The 21,317-nt window shown below is 44.2% G+C and overlaps 2 protein-coding genes across 7 annotated transcripts in view; one reads left to right on the forward strand and one right to left on the reverse strand.

The window, feature by feature from the left end:
- The window catches only part of raraa (retinoic acid receptor, alpha a), a 136,331-nt gene that overhangs the window by 34,200 nt on the left and 80,814 nt on the right, over nt 1-21,317 (reverse strand). Inside the window, exon 1 of one of the 6 annotated variants that reach the window (XM_051418798.1) lies at nt 3,447-4,525. The exons of the other annotated variants lie outside the window; for them this stretch is intronic. Within the exon in view, the coding sequence (XP_051274758.1) occupies nt 3,447-3,624 (178 nt within the window). The 5' untranslated portion in view covers nt 3,625-4,525. Of the gene's footprint in view, nt 1-3,446; nt 4,526-21,317 lie in introns of those variants that run through there. 6 annotated transcript variants of the gene reach the window in all.
- The window catches only part of lrrc3ca (leucine rich repeat containing 3Ca), a 148,694-nt gene continuing 148,039 nt past the window's right edge, over nt 20,663-21,317 (forward strand). The window contains exon 1 of the mRNA XM_051418814.1: nt 20,663-20,666. The gene's annotated coding sequence lies outside the window, so the exon portion shown is untranslated. The remainder of the gene's footprint in view (nt 20,667-21,317) is intronic.

Consider the following 21,317-nt stretch of genomic DNA (forward strand, 5'->3'; position numbering starts at 1 on the left):
AAGTGGATTGATCAGGAGAATAAATTTGGTACTTTACGTTCCGCCTTCATAGATGACCTTTTCTCCAGCTGTTTACAACAGCAACCTTCCCTCAATTTCAGAAACTGACAGTACTCCAGCCAATTCTGTTTGGGGACAGGACGGGCCGCTCTCTGTTTACGCTCCGTTGTTCATGTTTTTCCCAATTCTCAGTACACACTTGCCAAATAAAATCTGCATGTATAAATACAGGGGGGAGGAAGTGATCTTCGCAGTTCTTTCGCAAGGCCGACACCAATATGCCGGCCTGCACAAAGTCCAAACACATCACCCACAGATTTCCATGTTGCTGTCTAACAGCACAAACAATTAGAGACACTGTTGCTGCGCTGTCTGATGCTGCAGCCTCTCAGAAAGCCAAAAGAGAAACCACATGGGTTTGCGCTTCACCAGCACAGCTCAAACTTTCTTGCTTTTTTCTCTTAAAAAAATCCATTCCAACCAACCTCCCCCCCATCATTGCCTGAAATTGCTCCCGCTCTTACAGTCCGTTGCACCGAAAAACAATAAAATGCCATCTGTTTTTTTTGGGGTTGGGGGGGGGGGTCGACTCCTGCTAGGCAAAAGGACTTCCGCACTTAAATACCACATGAGTCAGATTAAGCTGCCATTCACTTGCCCCTCAGACACACAGTGTTCGTGTCCAATAGCCCACTTGGCAGGCACTGCCTTCAGAAGACAAGCTAGCTAAAGCTCGTCCTTCTCTCTGCCTCGTCTACTCTCTATGGAAATCCCTAGCGACTGCTTTCCTTCATACTGTGGACAGCCTGAGAAAAAACCAAGCAGAAGCCTATGGGCTAGTGAGCATTTTATCCTCCCCATGCAATCCCTCTTTCCTTCATACCCCCATTTTTTTAGTGTGTGACAGTCATGTGAACAAGGCCATGCACATTCTTTCATGCATGAGCCCATAATTGCTGTAAGGATTCTGACAGCCACTCAGGTGAAAAATCAAGTGCATTTAATCTGCGAGAACAGAGCCTTTTCAACATAAAGATTTGGCATTGCCGTTCTGAAAATAACCACATTTTAAGCGGCTTGCTGACACCGCCCGTGACTGGGCAAACCTGCGCTGACAGCAGCTGGATGGAAAGAGTCAAACGACTTTAGTGGCAGCATCTTTAGAACAATAACATCAGGGATGAAGCGTCCATATGATCTGGATTTGTGCCCAGCCACTTAATGGGTCCAGGAGGCCATTTACTTCAGCCAAGATGTCATTGAGTGCACTCTTAGAGCCGAAGAGCTCGTCTGTAAAGCCTATAATGAATAGTTAGATCCAGTGTGGAGAGGTTGAAAAAACAGAGGACCAAAAAGGGAAAAGCACGGAGGGGGTAAAAAAAAAAATGTTTAGCTCCTCCACCAGCAAACTGTTTCTAAACCCACGTGCAGAGGATAACATACCATGAAACTACTGTCTGTGAAGTTTGTATTTAAAAAGAGAAAAAGATGAAGCCAGCAGATGTTTCTGAGATTGTCTCGTGCTTTTGAGCCTGACTGGTTTGGATTCCTGCTTAAGAACGGGAGGTGAAGAAAAAAAAAGAGAAAGAAATCTTGCTCTGTTTTGTCTGTTTTGTTTTCTGGCCCTATGATCCAATAAGCCTCCGAACCACGTGATGACACTAACGGATGTTGTGCCTCGCTACTCTAAACCCCCCTGCTGCCACCGCTCCCTGGTTGTGCACTAAATTTTTTATTACATTCAAGCAGTAAGGCAAAGAGCAGCTATGCTACCTCCCCCCCTTACCCCCACCCACTCTCACACACACACACACACACACCACACTCCCCCTGCAACTCCTCCGTTGAGCAACACAATGTGGAGTCGAGTAAGGGATCAGAGGTCTTTTCCTGTACCAAACCCCCACAGTCTCCCTCAGACAAGCTCACATGGTTTGAATCAATGCTGCCACTAGAGCTGTTTAGTGGGCCAGTTCGATAAATGCTATCAAGCTCGCTGGATATCTGCTTTGAAAAATGTATGAGACTTGTCCTTTTAGTCAAGAAGAGTTCATAATCTCATCTGACTTGGAAAAGCAAGCAGTGAAAAATAGAGAGCGGGAGGAGCGATTATAGTAAAAACAGAACAGTTTTTGAGTGCTTTTGTTGTTGCTGCCAAACATCAGAAATTCCTGTTTAAATTTCCCTTTGTCGTGTGTTTCTATAGTCTTGAGACGAGGAGGAAATTGGCCCTTAAGAGCCTGTGGAGATTCCTGCCTTTTACACTCCTTCAGCTGTGAAAGACAACAGAGCTATCTCTTCTGTAAAGGCCTGGCTGAGCTTTGTGCAGTGCAGCTCCTTTGAGGTAAAGAATGGGAAGGGCCTCTGTGATACTTTGTTGTTGCAATAAAACTCTCTCTTATTGCAGCAGATACCTATCAATAAACTGAAATCTCCCATGACTGGCGGCGGTTACTCTAACGCACAGCAAACACACACACGCACACACGCACGCACGCACACGCACACACAGACTAAATCACTTAACTACTACTACTGAGATTTTAAAAGCACCATCAGACACTGACATGCTATTTTTAGACATGGCAGAAAGCCTGTGATCATCCCTCTTTGGCACAGGAACCTAAGAATATTTACTTCTGGTTGCATCTATCAGCATTTAAATATTTATTACAATATTCTGATGTGTGTGTTCTAACAGAAAATGTTAAAGATATTAAGATAAATATGTAATTTAAGCATTAAACTGTAAAATTCGATTATTTGAGCACAACAGTTCCCCCTCAGTCTGCCTACAACAAATAAATCACCGGCTTTAAAATACATTTAATTAGCAAGGCCTGATTGGGACATTAAATAGACAAGAGTGTCCAGTTGAGGCCGTGCTGCTCAGGAACTGTGTGGGCCCTGTGGGTGCAGCTATCCAGATTACCAGAGGAACCGAGGGATAACACTGGCAGGAAAGTTTGATCTGATTAACGCTGGGAAGGCTCACAAAACCTTGTTTGTATCAAGTGCATATTTCAGGAACGCAAAAAGCTTTGGATAACGTGGCCTGGATCAAAGCGCCGCAGTCTCGCCGAGGCTTCTCGGAAAAAGCACCCAGCCAGGGCGCACACTGAGGCAGGGAAAGAGGGAGCCAGAAAGTGGGTCAAGTATATATAATGCAGTTATGAGGCTCGGTGATGGCGATAACATGCAACGCTGTTTCGCACATATTACGGGGGTTAAATAATTGAGATACAACAGGCTGGAAACATAAGAATAATAAATAAAAAAAGGCCTTAAAATGCCGATTATAGTCGCAGCTGTCGAGTGATAAAAATAAATAACAAACAAAATGGAAATTTATATAGGTTATAACACACAGACACACATGGACACAGAGGCTTTAACTCCCCCCCAATTAGTGAAATGAAGTTGAGGAGGCAGGAAAAGGCACCTACAGTGATTGGAGCCGTTCCAGTGCTGGTTTCTGATGGACGTGCTGTAGGGATGGGGCGCTCCGGGCACCAGTCCTTTCTCTGGGATCAAGCATCCTCTGCTCTGGTTGTAGTAATCCATCATTAAAAACGGGTTCGGGCTGGGATTCAGTCCCACAACGTCCACACTCTCATACATCATACGGCGCAGGACGACAGCAGGGGATTATTATCAAAAAAAAACGAACTATTGTCGCGCACACGCAAAGGGGGGGACACACGAGCCTTGTGGTTTTCAGCTCGCCACCGGCAGAGGTAGAAACTGAGGGGGCCAAAGGGAGAGGGGGGGAGAAACTGCATTAAAATCGAAGGAAAAGTGATAAATCCGAGCACAGCGGGAACATTTGGACATTTGGCATCTTCCTATAGCGCTGTGTTTGATCGAAAACCCCCAAAAACCCGAGGAGTGAGTCAGTGTCTGTAGAGCCTAATCGGCTGCGCTCAATTTGAAAACATAATTTAAAAGAACAGTCTGCATGGTGTCCTAACGCAATAACACGGCTTGGATTATGCACAGTGAAAAAAAAAAAAAAAACACGACCCGAATAAGTTCTGCACTATATATCGGTCCTTTTTGGCCTTGCTCAAACAGAGAGCAACATTTGAGGCTGTATCCACACCATAAAGAGGGAGAGAGAGAAAAAAAAATAAGCTGAAGAAAATCCCAGAAAAGAGAACACAAATCTCTCGCCCGAAGTCCGCGTCGACAACGTTATCAGTGGGATGGACGCGCAAATATCACAGAGGAAATTCCGTCTAGTTGCAGTTTGTCCTTTTGATTACGGTCGGTTGTCCCGTTTGCGCCCGCCGTGGGTGGACTCCTGTCAGCCCCCGTAGATGAACCGGTCTCCCTCCGTGCGCTACAACAATCGTCGGCTTCCCTCGGTCAGACCCTGCTCTCCGATATCCAGGTTCGCACGAAACAACGCAGCACCACCTTGTTTGTATTTGCAGAGAGAGAAACCTAAATCATTCCCACACCAAATCGTGCGGCTATCATGTTCTGCAAAAAATGTGACAAGGCACAGCAGCTGAGGGCTTTGGCTCCACCTCCACTCGGCTCTTTTTCTTTTTTTCCTCCTTCCTACCCCTCAGTCTCTTTTCATGGGTTGCTCCTCCTACGTTTAACCCCTTCAGGGACGTCATCGTGGATCTCCCTCTGTCTAAACCCGGGCCCTGCATGAGAGTGTGAGGAGGAAGGGTGGTTTTTTTTTTTTTTGGGGGGGGGGGGTGTCGCCCTCCCTCCCTCAAATTTAGGTGCGGGGACTTTAAATAGGAATGTATTTGAGGACATGATTAAGTTATATAAGCTCAGTAATGAGTGTTTCATATCTTTACACAGAGTTCATGGACATAATGAGTGCTGCACCACTCTGTATCTCTCTCGCTCTTTTTTTCCTGGAAGTTCCCCTCTATGTTCTCACTCTTTATGTGGGCTCCTCCTTCCAACTAATTTGACCCTTTCCCCCATGCTCTCATCAGTCCCTACCCTCCGATTTTTTTTCTCCCCCAGCCCTGTCTCCCTCATTTGCCTAATGCTATGCGGCTGAACTTTTCCTGAACCCAGGGAAGTAGGCAGCCTCACCTCCTGGTGACCCACTGGCTGACTCGGATTCGCCTTACTGGCTTGCTCTCATCCCACATTATTCAAGGTTTCCCACCTTGTCCACTCAGTGTAACACCATTACACTTTTCCTCGAGTGCTGCCCAGAGAGGCGCCTCAGTTCGCCCGGCACACATAAAGTAACAAAAGTGGCAAAGTCACCCAGTCGTGGTAACTGATACTTAACTTTTCTCAACAGTGCAAGCCACAGCTGAAAAAGTCTAAGAAGTTGTTTTTGCTTCAGAGTTGCACCCCCTCCCTAATAAAATGTTACTCCACCTTTACTCTGCAACATTCCGTGCAACATTGTTGCAACTTGTTATGCAAACATGCAGCTTTGTCATGCACAAGGCTTGAGTCCACGCCAAATCTATCATAGCAGAAATTTAAAGGCGTAGATATTTCCTTTTAATAGTCAGGTGATGCAGATATCAGTGCTGAAAGAATATAGTGGCAGTTAAAAGGTCACAGTCCCACAAAGACATCTCAAGCCTTTCACAAACACCACCAGTTTCATGTTGTGGTGTCGACAGGGAACCTGAGCTTTTCAAAAGCTATGACCTGTGATTGTCATGTGATCCATAGTACAGCTGCTGGCTCACGTTGCCCGCACATGGCCAATGGTAGAGATTAAGGCCAAGCACCATACTAGATATAATTTTGTTGGAGGATATCAAACATTTTATTATATGTTTTTTCACCACATCTTAAAACAGAAGACAACATAATAAAATATCAAGCATGTTTGATCATTGATTGGGACATCCCATACAAGGTCAAGATCATGGAGGGGCAGTTTCTGAGCTGCAGGTTCTGACAACTTTTCTACGATGGCAAAGTCCCCTGTTCCGTCCAATCGCCTTTTTATACCGTTTTAGTGTCTCAGTGTGGATGCAAAACTTTTCAAAACTCATCTGAAAAGAAATGCCTGTGTGGACCGAACACATCCAATGCATAAATAACCTTAAATATAAATCTGCATTAATGTGAACATGGCCAAAAACCTGTGTGACTTGTATTGTAATCCACACCACTGCCTGAACAATACCTCTCCTCCCCCACTTTCCCTACACCTGAGCCACAGGCCACAGCTGGGTCTGACCAACACGGTTCTTGAGAGGGATTATCTGCATGGAGCCTGGCAGGGGGGCTTGGCCTGCTCCGCCCCCACTGACTGTGACACTTATTTAATGCAGGCCCCAGTGTGTTTACCCTGCCTGATAAGAACCCAGTGTGCAGGCCCGGGCCACAGCGACCCCTTGCCTGCACTGATAGCGCAGCCACACATTCCTTGACAGGATTAGCCCTATGAGTAATGGCTGTCAGAAAATGCTAATTTTCCAGGCTCTGTTTTCTCCTCCAAGGGGAGAGCATTCATCCTCGTGGTAATACCCTGTGATAGCATAGAACAAGCTGAGAGATAAGAGATTGTTGATCATTGCTTATTATGGAGGGGGAGGGAAGAATACAAGATTAGACCTGAAAAAAGTCCTTTCCCCACAGCTTTCTAACATTTATTTTTAAACAAAAAAGTCACTTTGTCATCTTTAAAACGGGCTGAATATATCCAGGCGTATAAGATGAAACAAAACTGGTATTTTTATATTCACAGGAGGGAACAGGGAACATAGGGCTCCAAGGGGTAGACAGTAAGGGAATTATATGTATTACATTACATCAATGGAAAAATAAGTGCTGGGTTAATCCTAGGTGATGTCCAATCTGTATGAGAGTGACTTGTCCCAAACAAACACACAAGTGCATACACATAACGAGTTGAAGTCCTCATACACACACTTGACAACTGGTGCCACAAATGTATGGGAAGTGAGCCTCAACCTCAACAAATGTCACAAAGTCACAAGACACTCAGTCCACGTTAACACACCAGTCCAGGTGGATGTTCCAGCATCAATAAGCGGCACACTACTGAGAACATTGAAAAGTACTTCAGTGTGAAGCAAGGCCAGACAGAATGTGACTGTCTCAATCCCCTAACTTGTCACTGAGGGGGGAGTCTTGGTTGCATGGCTTGGGCTTCAAAGTATTGTTGCATAGATGGTTATGTAAGTGCAAATTATAGAGGGATACCACAAGCGGTAAACACAGTGTCCTTTATTCGGAGTGAACTGCAAGTCCAGCGGAGAGATGGGGGGAGAGAGGGGAAAAGAATTTTAGGATTCAAAGAGTTTTATGGGCAAGGGCGGAGAGGTGATTGCTGACTGGACCTTGAGGGTGTCAAACTATTTTTACTGCTCCCACTCTTCTTCTTTCTTAGCCCAATCAGGGCTGTTAGGAAGCAGTAAAAAGTGCTCCCCTTGTCATTCCTCCCCCCAAGGAGATGTCCAGGTCTCTGTCACGCTGTGGGGCAAAAATATGCTGTCTGGAAGTCAGCAGCATTATCCCACGACTGTGATTATCAGCAGCATAATCCCCTCCACCCCCTCTCTTACAACTGGCAAGATCCCAGCAGCCAACTTCCTCATGCCACTCTCTAACCAGGATCACATCTCCCCTGGGTGCATGACAGCGGGTGCTTGTTTGTGCGTGTGCCGAGGCACATGTTTGCTTTTAAGTCTACCTGAAACTCCACCGACCTGTCTTTTACCACTCCGTTCCCTTTGCTGCTATTACGGTTTGTGTGTGGGTGTACGCGCATGTTTGTTTGCACAGCTGGTTTTGTGCAGCCCGTACAGGCAGCACCAGCCAAACCCAACAGCTGTGCTCTCCGACACCGAGCCAATGCGTAATGAGGGCCCGACCCTTCGATGTGAGAACAAGCTGCAGTTATCGATGAACACTGCACTGCTTCCACCTCCTTTCTGTCAATCTACTGGATACACACACACAAAGCCTGACCCAAAGTTAAACGGTTCTATAGATCTCCACATCTGTGCTTTGCTATCCTCAGTGTGTGTGTATCTGCGTGTCTTTTCTAAAAAAAGAACCTCTGAGTGGCTGCTGGGACTTTGTGAAAGCTACCCCCCACCACCCCTCGTCATTATCCCTTTAATGTCCCTCTGACAGCAGATTCCAGCATTTATGGTACAGGGCTATATCTGCCCATAAAGCCTTTTATTGTTTAGCCCAGCTCTATGGTGGCCGTAACCTGGTTTTCCCATTTTTTATGGGGACCTTCACTATATCACAGGGGGGAGGACAAAGCTGCCCACCATCAGTGTTTACCAAAGTATGGCCTACTCATAAATCCATCATGGCCGGCGGCATTCTGGAAATACCTCAGCAGAGGAAGAGAAAGAGAGAGAGGAGGGGGGCAGAAGGCATAGCTTATTGTATAGCTTCTAATCGTCCACACTCCACGGCCTTGAGTTAGAAGGCCCATCTCCGCAATAATCATTAGGTCTATGTTCCCTTGCATCCATCACTCAGCAAATCAAGGGAAAATTGCTATGGATGTTACCCTGGAGGAAGGAGATCTCAATATCAGTCATCCCGGACTTGAAATGGCCCCCATTAGCTGTCAGAAACAGGGAGATGTTTAGTACATACGGATGGAAACACAACTAATTCAGTTAAGAAAGACAAGAGGGACAGAGGATAAAACACAGAGACAAGGAGCAAACGAGGGCAGGCGGAGAAGAGCCTGAAAGAAAGGTTGGGGATGTTTAAAGATTAAAGAGGATATACGATTTGGATAAACAAATCAATGTGGCATGTTCAAAAGAAGAGAGCAGTTTGTTTCACAAAGATTGAGATTCTCACATTAGGAGAAGTGTTTGCCGAGAGTAAAGGTCGGTGTTTTGTATTTCACCACTTTATGTTAAAAGTGAATAGTATGTCTTGAACAATTAGAGAGCATTTGCTCAGTGTGCCATCTCGGTGACATATAGAAATTAAGTTCCATTTTGGTTTCTGTTGTTATTTCTACAGCAATTCTTTGGTGAGATAAAAATAAAAATGAATTTTAAACGTGGACAATGGGGGAAAAATCTATTCAACTAAGTAAAGAGTAAGAAGCTGGCGTACAGCATAGTATGAGGAGGCTGAGGCAAAGAGATTATCTGCTCTAGGAAAGCATGGAGCAGAAGTGAAGAGGAGAGCGGGAAGGGGATGGCAGAGGCTGGCAGAACTAGGAGCCCGGTCCACATCTCTGCTCTGCCAAAACTCACTCTGAAATTGGCATCACTGATGCAATTACAACTCCTGCAGAACTACATTCTGTTTATCTATGTATTACACCATTCATTTCTCCATTTCCTGCGTCCAGGTTCTCGACCGCAGCCTCGCCCTCGTGGCCTTAACTAAGAGTTCACGAAGAAGACAGACAAGGTGAGAAAATGTGGGAGCGGGCAAAATAAAAAAAATCCATCTTCTCTTCTTTCAAGCTTTGATTTAGCCTATGTCGCCTGATTCAAGCCGTTTCATCTCCCGCTAACAGAGATCATAGGGACTGCTGTCTGGGTGTCGAGGCACCGTGTTTAAAATGAAGCTCTGTATCACTCACAAGAACAGCCCCCCCCCCCTCCCAACAGTATTTTCCTCTCTCCCACCCTCCCTCTTGCTGCTTTCTCTCTCTCTCCAGTTTTTGAAGTGCTGCAGAGGGCCGATTTCCCGTTTTCCATTCAGAAGTGTGATGCACGGGGTGGCCCAGAGGGGATATGAGAGGAGGTGGGGTGGGGAGGGTTAGTGGTTCGCTTTAAGTGGATTGCCCTCAGTCTCGTTGTGCCCAGCCCAAAGCATTATAACGCCTTGGCGAGTGACCTCCACTAGAGTGGTGCCCCAACACCGGCGCCGGGCAGGGCACGCTGGTTGTTGTGCTTAGTACAAAGACCGAGTGTGTGCCACGAACCGCGCAGAGGTTGAATAACTGCAGGCTGAATGTGCAGTCAACACTCATCGAAACGGTTGCATGTGCACTGTGTGTGTGTGTGTGTGTGTGTGTGTCGCGATACGGCTCTAATCCTGCCATTCCTCTTTCATAAAACTGACTGCTCTCTTCTGCGTATGTGTGCTTGTGGCATTCTGCTTTTTATGTTTTTCCAAGTGTGTGTATCCCTGCGTCCGTGCATGCTCCCGCCAAGCAATGTGAAACGTACAAAAGGGCCTAGCTGGTTCAGATGTTAATGAAACATGTTAAATCCCCTGCTTAGCCAGCAAGTTGGGAGCTGGGGACAACAAAGGCCCACGGGAGAGCAACAGACTGCCGCAGCTCAGAGCATGACAAATGCCCCTGCCATCGTCACCACTGTGGCCCCTGTTACCCTGCCTTTTAAAGGAAGGTGTGGGGGGGGGGTGCCTCATTCTAACCTGGGGAGGGGAGCAGGAGGAGGGTTAATGGAATGGATGACTCCGCCACATTAAAAGAGAAGGGAGCAGAGCGATGAGGGTGAGGGAGGAGGAGTCATCAGCATTTCAAAAGAATGGGGCGCAGGGAATGTAGATGGAGCAGCTACTCCCCTTTCTCTGCCATCTCTCACCCTCTCTGTTATTGTCCACCACGCAGCCCACCCCAGCCCTAGTGTGTGTGTATATATCAATGTGTATGAAAGAGAGGAGTTAATTGGATGAGAGGCTGCCCTTTTTTACCCACAAGTCCCAGAGGTGCGTATGGGTCAACTTCATCTGAGAGCCGCGGACAACCCTGACAGTGAAAAGTGCCCTATCAGAGCACAGATATTCTTTGCGCTGTGGTTGTTTCTACAGTCAAAGGGTTTGCTCAGCTTAGCCACAGGCAGCAGGAAAGAGGCTCGCCTTTGTCAGGCCCAGACAACAAACCAAGAGAGCTGCTGTGAAAATTGATATCAATGTCAAACCTTTTGCCCTCAGGCCCCGGCTTGTAACACCCTTGATATTTAGGCGGTAATGCAAAACAAACAGCGGAAAAATAGGGAACTACTGAAAACATGACCAGCATCACATGACTTATCATATGCCTAAATATGTATTTGCATCTCTCAACAAAGAGTTGTGTTGTAGCTTAAAAATGTTCCACATATCTTTGCGATCTCAATGACATCACTCTCACAGACTGAAACATTTCAAATAGACCTGCAGCTGTCAAAGAGGTACAGAAGGGAGAAAGTTGGGACAGAGGTAACTTTAAGCTCTTTCCACCCATTCAGTTTCATAGGGAATAAGTTAAAGAAAATACTTTTCCCCTTTTATGTCGACTTGCTTTTATGTCAGAGGGCTTGTATAAAAAATACTTTAAATGCTCCACCTTTGCAGCTGGGACTAACAATTCAGCACTCCATCTGTGACAAAACTTCCAAGACTTGAAAAAAAGCACAGAAGGGCTTTGGACTGATATAAATAAAGCTCTGCAGTCACTATGGCTACCCAAACCATCTGTGTTGTGAACCCATAGAGAGGGGGAGTGTCTCCATAGTAAGTAAATGGGCTGATACAAAAAGTGAATGGCTCAGATGGGCAGATCATTAGCCGACCACATCTTACCATTCTCTGTGTGATACCGGGACAGGAGGGGGGGTTGATACATGAAAAAAGAAGCCTGATAATATTTAACCAGTGGAGATCTATCATCAATCTGGACTCGCCACCCCCCCACATCATCAGTCCTCACCCCCAGCTCTGGCCTATTGTCATTAAGACCCGAGCTCCCTTTCACTCTTTATTCAATATTTTTGAGCCATTGTTCCACCTTACATGCCCCCACTGAACTACATTACTTTTCCCACTCAGTGGTGAAAGGAGAGGGGCAACAGCCAGAAAAAACATAATATGTTATAGTGTCAGCGGTAACAAAAACATTAGCCGGCCATGGCTAAAGTCTGGGTTTTGCATGCATTCTCAAGCACAAACTCCAGGCTGAAGCATGCACACCGTCACACTCTCTCCCCTCATACTTGCACAGTCTTTCTCTCTGCTCCTGTCTCCGCGCACCACACACACACACACACACACACACACACACACACACACACACACACACACACACACACACACACACACACACACACACACACACACACACACACACACACAGTGACCCTGTGGGCTTTGCTGGGCTCTTTGAATGAAAAAGAGAAGTCATTTATCCGACTCATCTTCGCTGCACCTCGCAGCACCTTTTAAAAACACTCTTTATTCCTTGCTAACGCTAAAGCTGCACCTTAGTGACAGCATGATGGAGAGCCCCATTCTGCCTCCCTTTCTTATTCTCTCTCTCTCTCTCTCTCTCTCTCTCCTACTCCCTGCCGTCTCTGGAGCTTCTCCTGTCTTTCCATCCTCGCTGCCAACAGCCCTTGCAGAAAAGTGAAGGCTAAGCTTCAGTGACAATGTAAGAAAGTGTTGGTCTGTGTGCATATGTGTATCTGTCTGTGTGTGAGCTGGTGTGTGTGTGTGTCTTGGGGTGTTTTGGCATGGATCCCTGTGTATCAGTGTTTGCATGTTTAATCGGAAAAAAAGGTGCCACAGTAAAATGTGTAAAAAGGTGCAGGGGGGAGTTTGATGAGCTTGCTCATGTATGGAAGTGAGAACAGGACTGCCAGGGGCTGCTGGGAGGCCTGGCGTGTCAGAGCTCATCAGGAGTTAACAAAATCATCCTCCAGAACCTGTCAATATTCACTCTCCTACTGTCTCACATCTTTCACTATTATTTGCTCAACCCGCAGAGATGCTGTTACGCTGTAGTATCAATACAATGCACATAACATCTGTCAGCTGTTTTGTTGTTGTCAATTTACATGCGAGTCTTTTCTGTCTCATGGCTTTAGATGCTGCTGATCAATGACGTTCATCTTAGATTTCATATATTTCACTGAAGTCATACATTTTTACAGCCTGGCAGACCATACAGTATAAGTTGTGTACCTATGCAGCTGTGAGGAATTTTGAATTTACATTCAACGCATGTCAGCCCCGCTCTCTTATCCCCCGTTTTGCAAATGTATCTTCAAACGTTGTTGTGTTTGCAGTGAATGCACGAGGGATGTTGCATATTTCAGTTAGCACACAGCAAAGCGTCAGGCTGTCTAGACTGTGTTTGACCAGCGGTGTGCATGTTCTCAGGTCTGTGTGTTTATCTGAGGTAGTCTCTATGCAACCAAGCAGACATTAACAATAAAACCTCTAACCTAGTTGGCCGGCAGCCCATCTCTTTCTATCTCCCTCTCTCTCTGGATGGATCATTCATCACTCCCCCACCCCCCACCCCCCACCCTTTTCCCCTCCGTACAGCATCCTGGTCCACAACATTAGCCCCACCAATACAGCTGTTACTACAGATAAGGGTCACACTCATGACATGTTTGATTCAAAACTGTTATTATTATATAGACTAAGAAAAATAAATAAATGCTAAATAAAACACAATAAAATACAGAATAGAGGAGGGCATGACTTCAGTTACAGCGCCAAAAAATGGGCCAAGTTGTTTCAAGGTCATAAAAAAAAAATCACAGTCTCGTAACAGTATTAATGCTGTCACCTTATCTGACATCGTTATATATTTTCTGTGATCAAGTGCATCTGAATGTAATAGATGTATGGTCCCAAAACCAGCAACTAATGCAGCATCCATCTGGCTATTTGAATGGCAAATCTGATACTCAAAGGATGCAGGAGGTTGCTGGTTCTACATTACAGCAATTAGAAGTACTTTAGTAACTGGTTGAGGAGAAGAGGTATGGGGGTTTAATGGTTCTGAGATAAAGGAATCCACTGTTAAGCCTTCTGGACATGTGTTTTGTGAGTCTAATTCAACCACATATCTGTGATTGGAGGTTATGAGATAAAGGGACTGGACCCATCTGATGTCACGTATTGGCAAATTGCAGCATTTTGAAATAGATTTTGCAACAAGTTCTGATAACTGTAGCAACTTTGACACAATGGTGGTGACCTTTCAAGGGCAATATGCAGTGAATGATGTTTAAAAAACAGTAATGACAAGTGGTTTCTACACTTCCCTCCTCTTATTGTTACTTCCCTATGTTGCAAAATGGCTCATATCTATGTGTCATATATTTGCACGCAACCTTGTCCTTGCATGTGTGTGTGTGTGTGTGTGTGTATATATATATGTGTGGTAAAACTTGCCAATCTGGACAGTGTCTGCAGTCACAGTGTTGCCTGTATCTCGTCTCTTTGGATTTCCTACTAAAGTTGTTCTGTAGCCAGGAACCAGGAACTGTCTGAAGCTCTTTAATGTAACAGATCAAACCCTCTGCACATCTTTCCACTCTACATTCAACTTGACACAGCTTACACTCCCATACACACACAAACACCTGCCTTTCCTAGGAATAACAGGGCCAGGAGCAATTACATATTCAGGGCAGTGTGTTCTTACAGTGTACCATTGTAACAGGGGTATAAATTATATTAAGGTAAGTAATTTAAAAAACGGTGTAAAACAAATTCCAAACCTTAATCCTTGAATGATTTTTTTTAAATAATGTTTTACCTGTATTATAAATAGATTTAACTTTAACTGAATTTGAATCATTCAAAATAAAGTAGACAAGGTATAGACTTAAATGTCTGCAATAAAGGAAGGCTACCCTTCAGTACTACACGAGAATATAGTGCAATACATTTGTCAGTGTATTGATAAAGGGCAATTATTATCCTACCATTAGTACATAAAAAGATATAAAGTGTGAGGTGTGTGTGAGAGAGAGGAGATAGCAACCATGACACATGAAGAGACTGTGTGTGAATAATTCATGAAGGACAGAAAGCGACAGTTAACGGGAGTGTGTCATAGGACACTGGCGTTCATCCATCCATCCATCTACTGAACCACTCCTCATCTCTCTCTCTCTCTTTCTCTCTTTCTGCTCTGGGGAGTTCAGATAAAGGATAATGGATCTGCTGACATTCAGCCGTCCCAAAAAAGTTCACATTAATAACCCCTGTTATGGAGAAGCATGCAAATACATGTACACAGGAGCCAAACAGGGACACGCACACGCCCACAAAACAAAGCATACATGAGTGTTTGAACTCAATCAGGTGTGAGCATAAACACAATCTCAAATTCATAAGATACACGTACGTGTGAATCTATATGACTAACAATACATACAGCTTCACAAACACACACACACACACACACACACACACACTTGTACAAACATGTATACAGTATGTATGAATATCTGTGCAGTGGATTCATATATATTATAATTTCTGCATGTATGAATACTGTGTTACTCCCTGTGACCAGGCAATAAAGCAGGTTGGCCAACCAGCTTCTACACAAAACACTTCCTCTCTCTCTCTCTCTCTCTCTCTCTCTCTCACACACACACACACACACACACACACACACACACACACACACACACACACACACACACACACACACACACAGAGACACACACATATAATGCCCTGCAGGCCTGGTGCTGAGGGAGTTGCTAGACTACACCTCAGGGTTCAACAGTCAAACACAGGCAGTTAGCCAGAGTGCTGCGGGCTGAACTTGGAGTGATAATCATAATTTGTGTCAGAGAGGCTTCTGCTGGATAACAATGGCCAATAATGCAATGACACCAATGATGTCCATGTGCATGTCACACCCACCGTTTAGACCTGCAGCTGCTACCTAATAACAGATGAATGAGCAGAGTGTGTCTAATGTTTGAACACACACATACACACGGAGTGGGGCGCGGACGCAAACTGTTGTAAACAGACACAAAGTCAGTTCCATGTATCCAGATAGACTCGAGCTAATTAAACAGGTTGAGTCAATAGATGTGTGCAAAGAAATCAATGACTTGAATTAGAAGACAACTGCTCTGGGTCACCACAAAGCAACACAAGAAAAAGAAATGTTTTCTTCAGTAAAAGGAGCAATAGCACAGTGTACGAATCCTTCACATTACTGTTTTCCAAATCATACATCTTTTCTGCACATTTATTTAACATTTGGTTCATTTCATTTTTGTCTGAGATTATGGTAAAAGAGTTGTGAGCAGGAAAATATTAACAGCCATAAAGCTACATACTTTCTGAAAGTCCACCAGTGACACACACACACGCACACACACGCACATACATACAGCAAATCCCACCATCAGCAACATGCAGGTGCACGATCATTCCAGCAAGCAGACAACAATGGACACCATCCTCTCTCTCTGTGCCAAATATCCAGTCGTCTGGCAAAACAGCTGAGTGGGACACATCATCCAGGGTATTTCTGTTGTCCCAAAGCGGAGCCACACATTACGGCTGACACATGCTATGACAATTGCATGGCAACAACAGAGCTTAATTTACCCAGTGAAAAATGTGGTTTTTCACATTTTCCTTTAAGGACTGTTAATGTTCAGCCTTTTTTCATGTTTTATTTGATGTTCTGATGTTGTTTGTGCACCATTTACAGATTTTTTTGTCAGTACATTGAACTCGAAAAAACAAATTAGGTTTGGTCGTTTTGGTGTCTCATCTCTGTTCTTTATTTGGTTACACCTGTTTTAAAAAAATGTCTGCTCCAGAAACCGCAGTATGAATGATAAACTGAACTGGAAAGATCAATATCTTGTGTGACAATTTAATGCGAAACATTCTGAAACATCCACCAAAAATTGGGTCAAAGGGCAGCAAAACTAAAGGTAATATGAACATGAGGACAATTTAATCATGAAAACTAAATAAATAAACAAACATCATATATGTAAATCACTGTTAAGTGAAATAATCTTTTTATTTCTGATTGGTGCACATAGCAGAGAATAGTGCATATTAAGTTGTTTTGTTACAGATAGAGAGATCCCTAGAAGCTATTGCAGCTCTCAAAGCTAAAGTCTAGGGTCCAATGTCCTAATATCAGTCACATTAGAATGCTTTGCAATGTACAGAATTTAGAAAAATACTTAAATGGAGTCTAAAAAGCAGGTATTTCTTTTCCTGTAAAATACCATTGTTGGCATGGTAACGAACGCAGTTAGAGAACTAAAGGAAAAGCACTCAGTTTGGCAGCAACATCCATTTTCAAGGAAGTAAGCACTCAATTCCAAGAATAGAACAGAGCATTTTTAGAACAGATTTTTGACGAACCATTAACATGAACATGCGAGTACAGCTCTTGATGAACCAACAACCATTCAATCTTAATGTAAATTAAGAAGACTGTGAGAGAATGTTTTTTATCAAAATATTTGTTGCTTATTTAAAGTTTGAACTGTAACTGTGTGCTCCAGACCTCTTCCCTCAGGATCATGTCTCATTGTTCGGTCTGTTGAGGCCCGGTTATGAGCTACTGCCTCACCCTCCTCTCATCCTCTCTTTGTATCTGCCTTAGAAAATTCTGCATGTCTCTTACGTATAATTTTCCTTCCTTCCCTCTTCCCTCTGTGCATATCTTACACAAGATCGATTTTTTCCCCCTCCAATTGATCTCCCTCATACCAGCATGCCTCAGTTCCTCTTCGGCTCCCTGAGGAAATGTACAACTCTATATAATCAACTTAACCGCTTTGCCGTCTGCCACCGTGCCGACCTGCCATGAGGTTTACTGGTCACACGGCTGTACTCCCTCAGCTTATCGTGCACGATGCAACAGACAGAGGGCCAGGCAGGCAGCTCGAGAGGAGCCAGATGCCCCTCATACAGCCCTCATGGTGGTTACACTGATTAAGTAGCTAACAAAAGAATCTTTAAGAGTGTATTTGTGTCTGTGTACAAGACATACAGTCTTTCTCTTTACAGTCAGTGAAATAATTGCTTAGCTTTATATACAGCAACATTTTTTCTTTTCAGTATTTCCACAAAGTAACCACAACAACTATTTTTTTATGTTTATTGTGGCATATCTTTAATATTAAATGACTTGGATTTGATTTTCATATTTAAACTTGGGTTGAGCCATTTTTTGATATTTCATTAACCACATTGAGCTGAATCGATTATTTGATTCATCAATTAATTGCTCAACAGAAAATTAGTCTGCAACAATTTTAATAGTAAATCAATTGTTTAAGTTGATTATTTAGGTTTATTATATTTTAATTTGACTATATTTGGGTTTTATACTGTTGGTTTGACAAAAAAGCAAACTTGAGATGTCATCTCTGGCACTAAGAAGCATGTTCACAATTTTCAGATGGACAACGAAAATTGTTAGCTGTCGCCCTTAAACTACACCAGGAATTAGAAACATACTTCAATAATTGAATCAGACATAAGGATAATGTGGAAATATCTAGTCTGCACTCTGCTATTTGGGAGGGAGGAAACCCTGGTTACAGTCACTTTTAATGTTGCCAAGCTACAAAATCATGCCGCATTACAACGCACACCAAATTTCCTGCTGAACGCAGCTGGTCACATCACATCCCCCTGAGGATTGTGAAGGTGCATTGAAAAGCAGAGGAAAAAATGAGAGAAAACACTCCCTAAGAAGGAAGGGAGGGATGCTGAAGGAAGGATGGGAGGAGATGATGACGAGTAGAAGAGGAAGATGGTTGCTATAGCTATGGGGGATTGAGGTACATGCACAGGGATCAGATCTGACAGTAATCTTTGAGTGCTGAATAATGGTTCTCTACTAACTTTTTCAACTTATTTTCCTCTCTTTCTTTGACATTCACACACTGAATGTAAATTTCTAACCATATACCTCTTCTCCTTCCCTCTCTTCCCTTTTACCACCTCCCCCTTCGCATACCGTCTTACCCCCCCTTCTGTCTGTCCCACTCCCTTCCTCTCTGAAGTAAGTTATAGCAAATATCTGTCCTCCTTCCCTCCACTCACTCTGCCTCTCTCTTGGGGGAAGCTCAGTGCCAGTGTGGAGTTTTATTTGTGTAATTTACATCCTCTCCGACAGCCTTCTGTGCCCCCCCACCCCCCCACCACAACCCTTGGCTTTTACTGCAGCCAGACCGTCGTAAAGCACCCGCTCTTTGTGATGGGAGAGAGACAGCGATGGGGAGGAGGGCCGTCTGAGCTGCAATCCAGAAAGCTGATTGTAAAAACAACACGCGGTCACTTGATGAAGGTTAGCTTCCTGGCTGGCTATTTGTGTTTGTGTTTGTGTGTATGTGTGTGTGTGTGTTTTTTGTGTGTGTGTGTGTGTGTGTGTGTGTGTGTGTGTGTGTGTGTGTGTGTGTGTGTGTGTGTGTGTGTGTGTGTGTGTGTACTCCCTCCAGTCTGTCTGTGGCCTCCATATGAACAAGGAAGTTGCAGGATTGGTTTCTTGACCAAACAAGCTTTAGTATATCCAGGGATCAGGCATTAATCCGCCAGCCATCATGTGCTTGCTCCGTACATTGCTAGCTAGCCGTGAGGGATCGAAGGTCAAATGGTAATCCCATTAACAGGTGGTACCGACTTGCAACTCACCTGAGGAGGTGAAAGTCTGTCTGGAGTCAAGTAACTCCTGGCACTTAGCAACAGCAGAGTAGCATTATAGATAACAAGAACGACTGCTTATTTAGCACCGATGGAGAACAATAAAAGCCTATTGGCCGAACAAAGCAAGCTTAAAATTAGATAACTTCTATTGATAGAGAAAAAAAAACATAAAAGGGAGCAACCAAATATATTCTCAGAGAGAATGCTAACTAGAGAAAAAAGGGATAAGAAGGGAGAAGCATGAAAGAGTGAGGCAAAATAGGTAATCAGGGGAAAAGATCAGTGAAATGAGAGAACACACACAGACGAAGGAGAGCGATCTAAAGCAAAACAACACAAAAAAAAGAGAAAAGTAGAACCACTGTGAGTAAGACCGTAAAAATGCTTACTTGCCGGAATCAAAAATGTGCTTTTTGGGAAACAAGGTCACAAATGAATAAATAATTGAAACAGAGCAGTGACCCAATCTCCCTCCTTTATTCAGACATTTCTCAGTCTCCCTTGTTGTAATGTATTAACAAATGAGGTGCAAATATGTTTGGGTGCATAGTGTGAGTCTGGTGAGCAGGGTCTCAAGGCGACCGACACTGGTGTGGACCTGTACACACCTACCCACACACCTACACACACACACACACACACACACACACACACACACACACACACACACACACACACACACACACACACACACACACACACACACACACACACAAACAGAACAACAGAGGTTGTGCCGGAGCTATGGGGAACAATGACCCCCAGTGGTTGCAACGATGTTTCAGAGTAGAGTAGAGCAGAGACACAAGCGTGTGTGTGTGTGTGTGTGTAAGTGTGTGTCTGTGTTGAAGAGGGCTGAGAACTCATTAGCAGTGTTTGGCCAGTCATCCTCTCACAGCTCACAGCAGCTAAGAATGGTAAACAAGCCCACTTGAGCACGAACTTAACTATATCTAACACACACACACACACACACACTACAACCTGCCTCCCCCTGTATGAGATGGCATTTCAAAAGGAAACATGCCTTATTAAAGTTGTACACACACTCACATACGCACAATCGCAATCCTTTTCTCTTTTTAAGTCTGCAGCGCCTTTGATTCCACACTATTTGTTACAGTCTCCTCTTTAAAGACGGCTCTGACAGAATTATTGGAGCCATAGCGATAGAACATACAGCAGAGATGGAAAAGGGGGGCCGAGAACAGAGGGGAGGGGTTGACACTAGCAAATGTACAGCTGTTGGAGCGAGGGAATCAAAGCAGACAGGCCAACGGCACGGCAAAGACGTAATTAGCGAACATGAACATGCATCATGTGTCACCCATGAATGCCATCTGCTTCAATTTAAAACTTTATGAACAGAGGAACAACACAGAGAAGTAGCGAGGGAGAAGGAGGAGAGGAATGAAGCGACAGACTGGATTTTCAGTGAGTTCTGGAAGGAAGTTGAATGAAATTTGTGATAAAGACGGAACAATACATCGGTCATCACTGATTCTAACTCGTCTCATATATATGAGTATCGGCATATTTGCCAAAGATTCTGTATATTTGAGGTAAGCTTTCAAATATAAAATGTCCCGCTCAGTACATATCTGAGGTCACAAGTCACAAAAAATTATTATGGGCCAATATATCATTTTTAAAAACTTGCATTACGCTATTGTTATTGGCTTAAAAACTCAAGTTGTGTCTTTCACTCTTGTCCAAACCACCATAACCTGCTACAAAACCACATGAGTCCACATATGGTCTTACACCCATAAAATCTTAATCAAGGTTAATATGAAGAATAACGCTCCCCTCTGCCGCGGCTTACAATATCACAGTAGAGCCATGCCTCTTCTCAATGAAGGAGACCTGATGTGTTATTTTAATCAACTCGGCCTGCCGGCATTAATTATTCACCAGGTTGGTGAATTGGGACACCCCGCGGG

The sequence above is a fragment of the Dicentrarchus labrax genome, unplaced genomic scaffold (assembly GCF_905237075.1).
Source record: "Dicentrarchus labrax unplaced genomic scaffold, dlabrax2021, whole genome shotgun sequence".
Classification (NCBI taxonomy): domain Eukaryota; kingdom Metazoa; phylum Chordata; class Actinopteri; family Moronidae; genus Dicentrarchus; species Dicentrarchus labrax.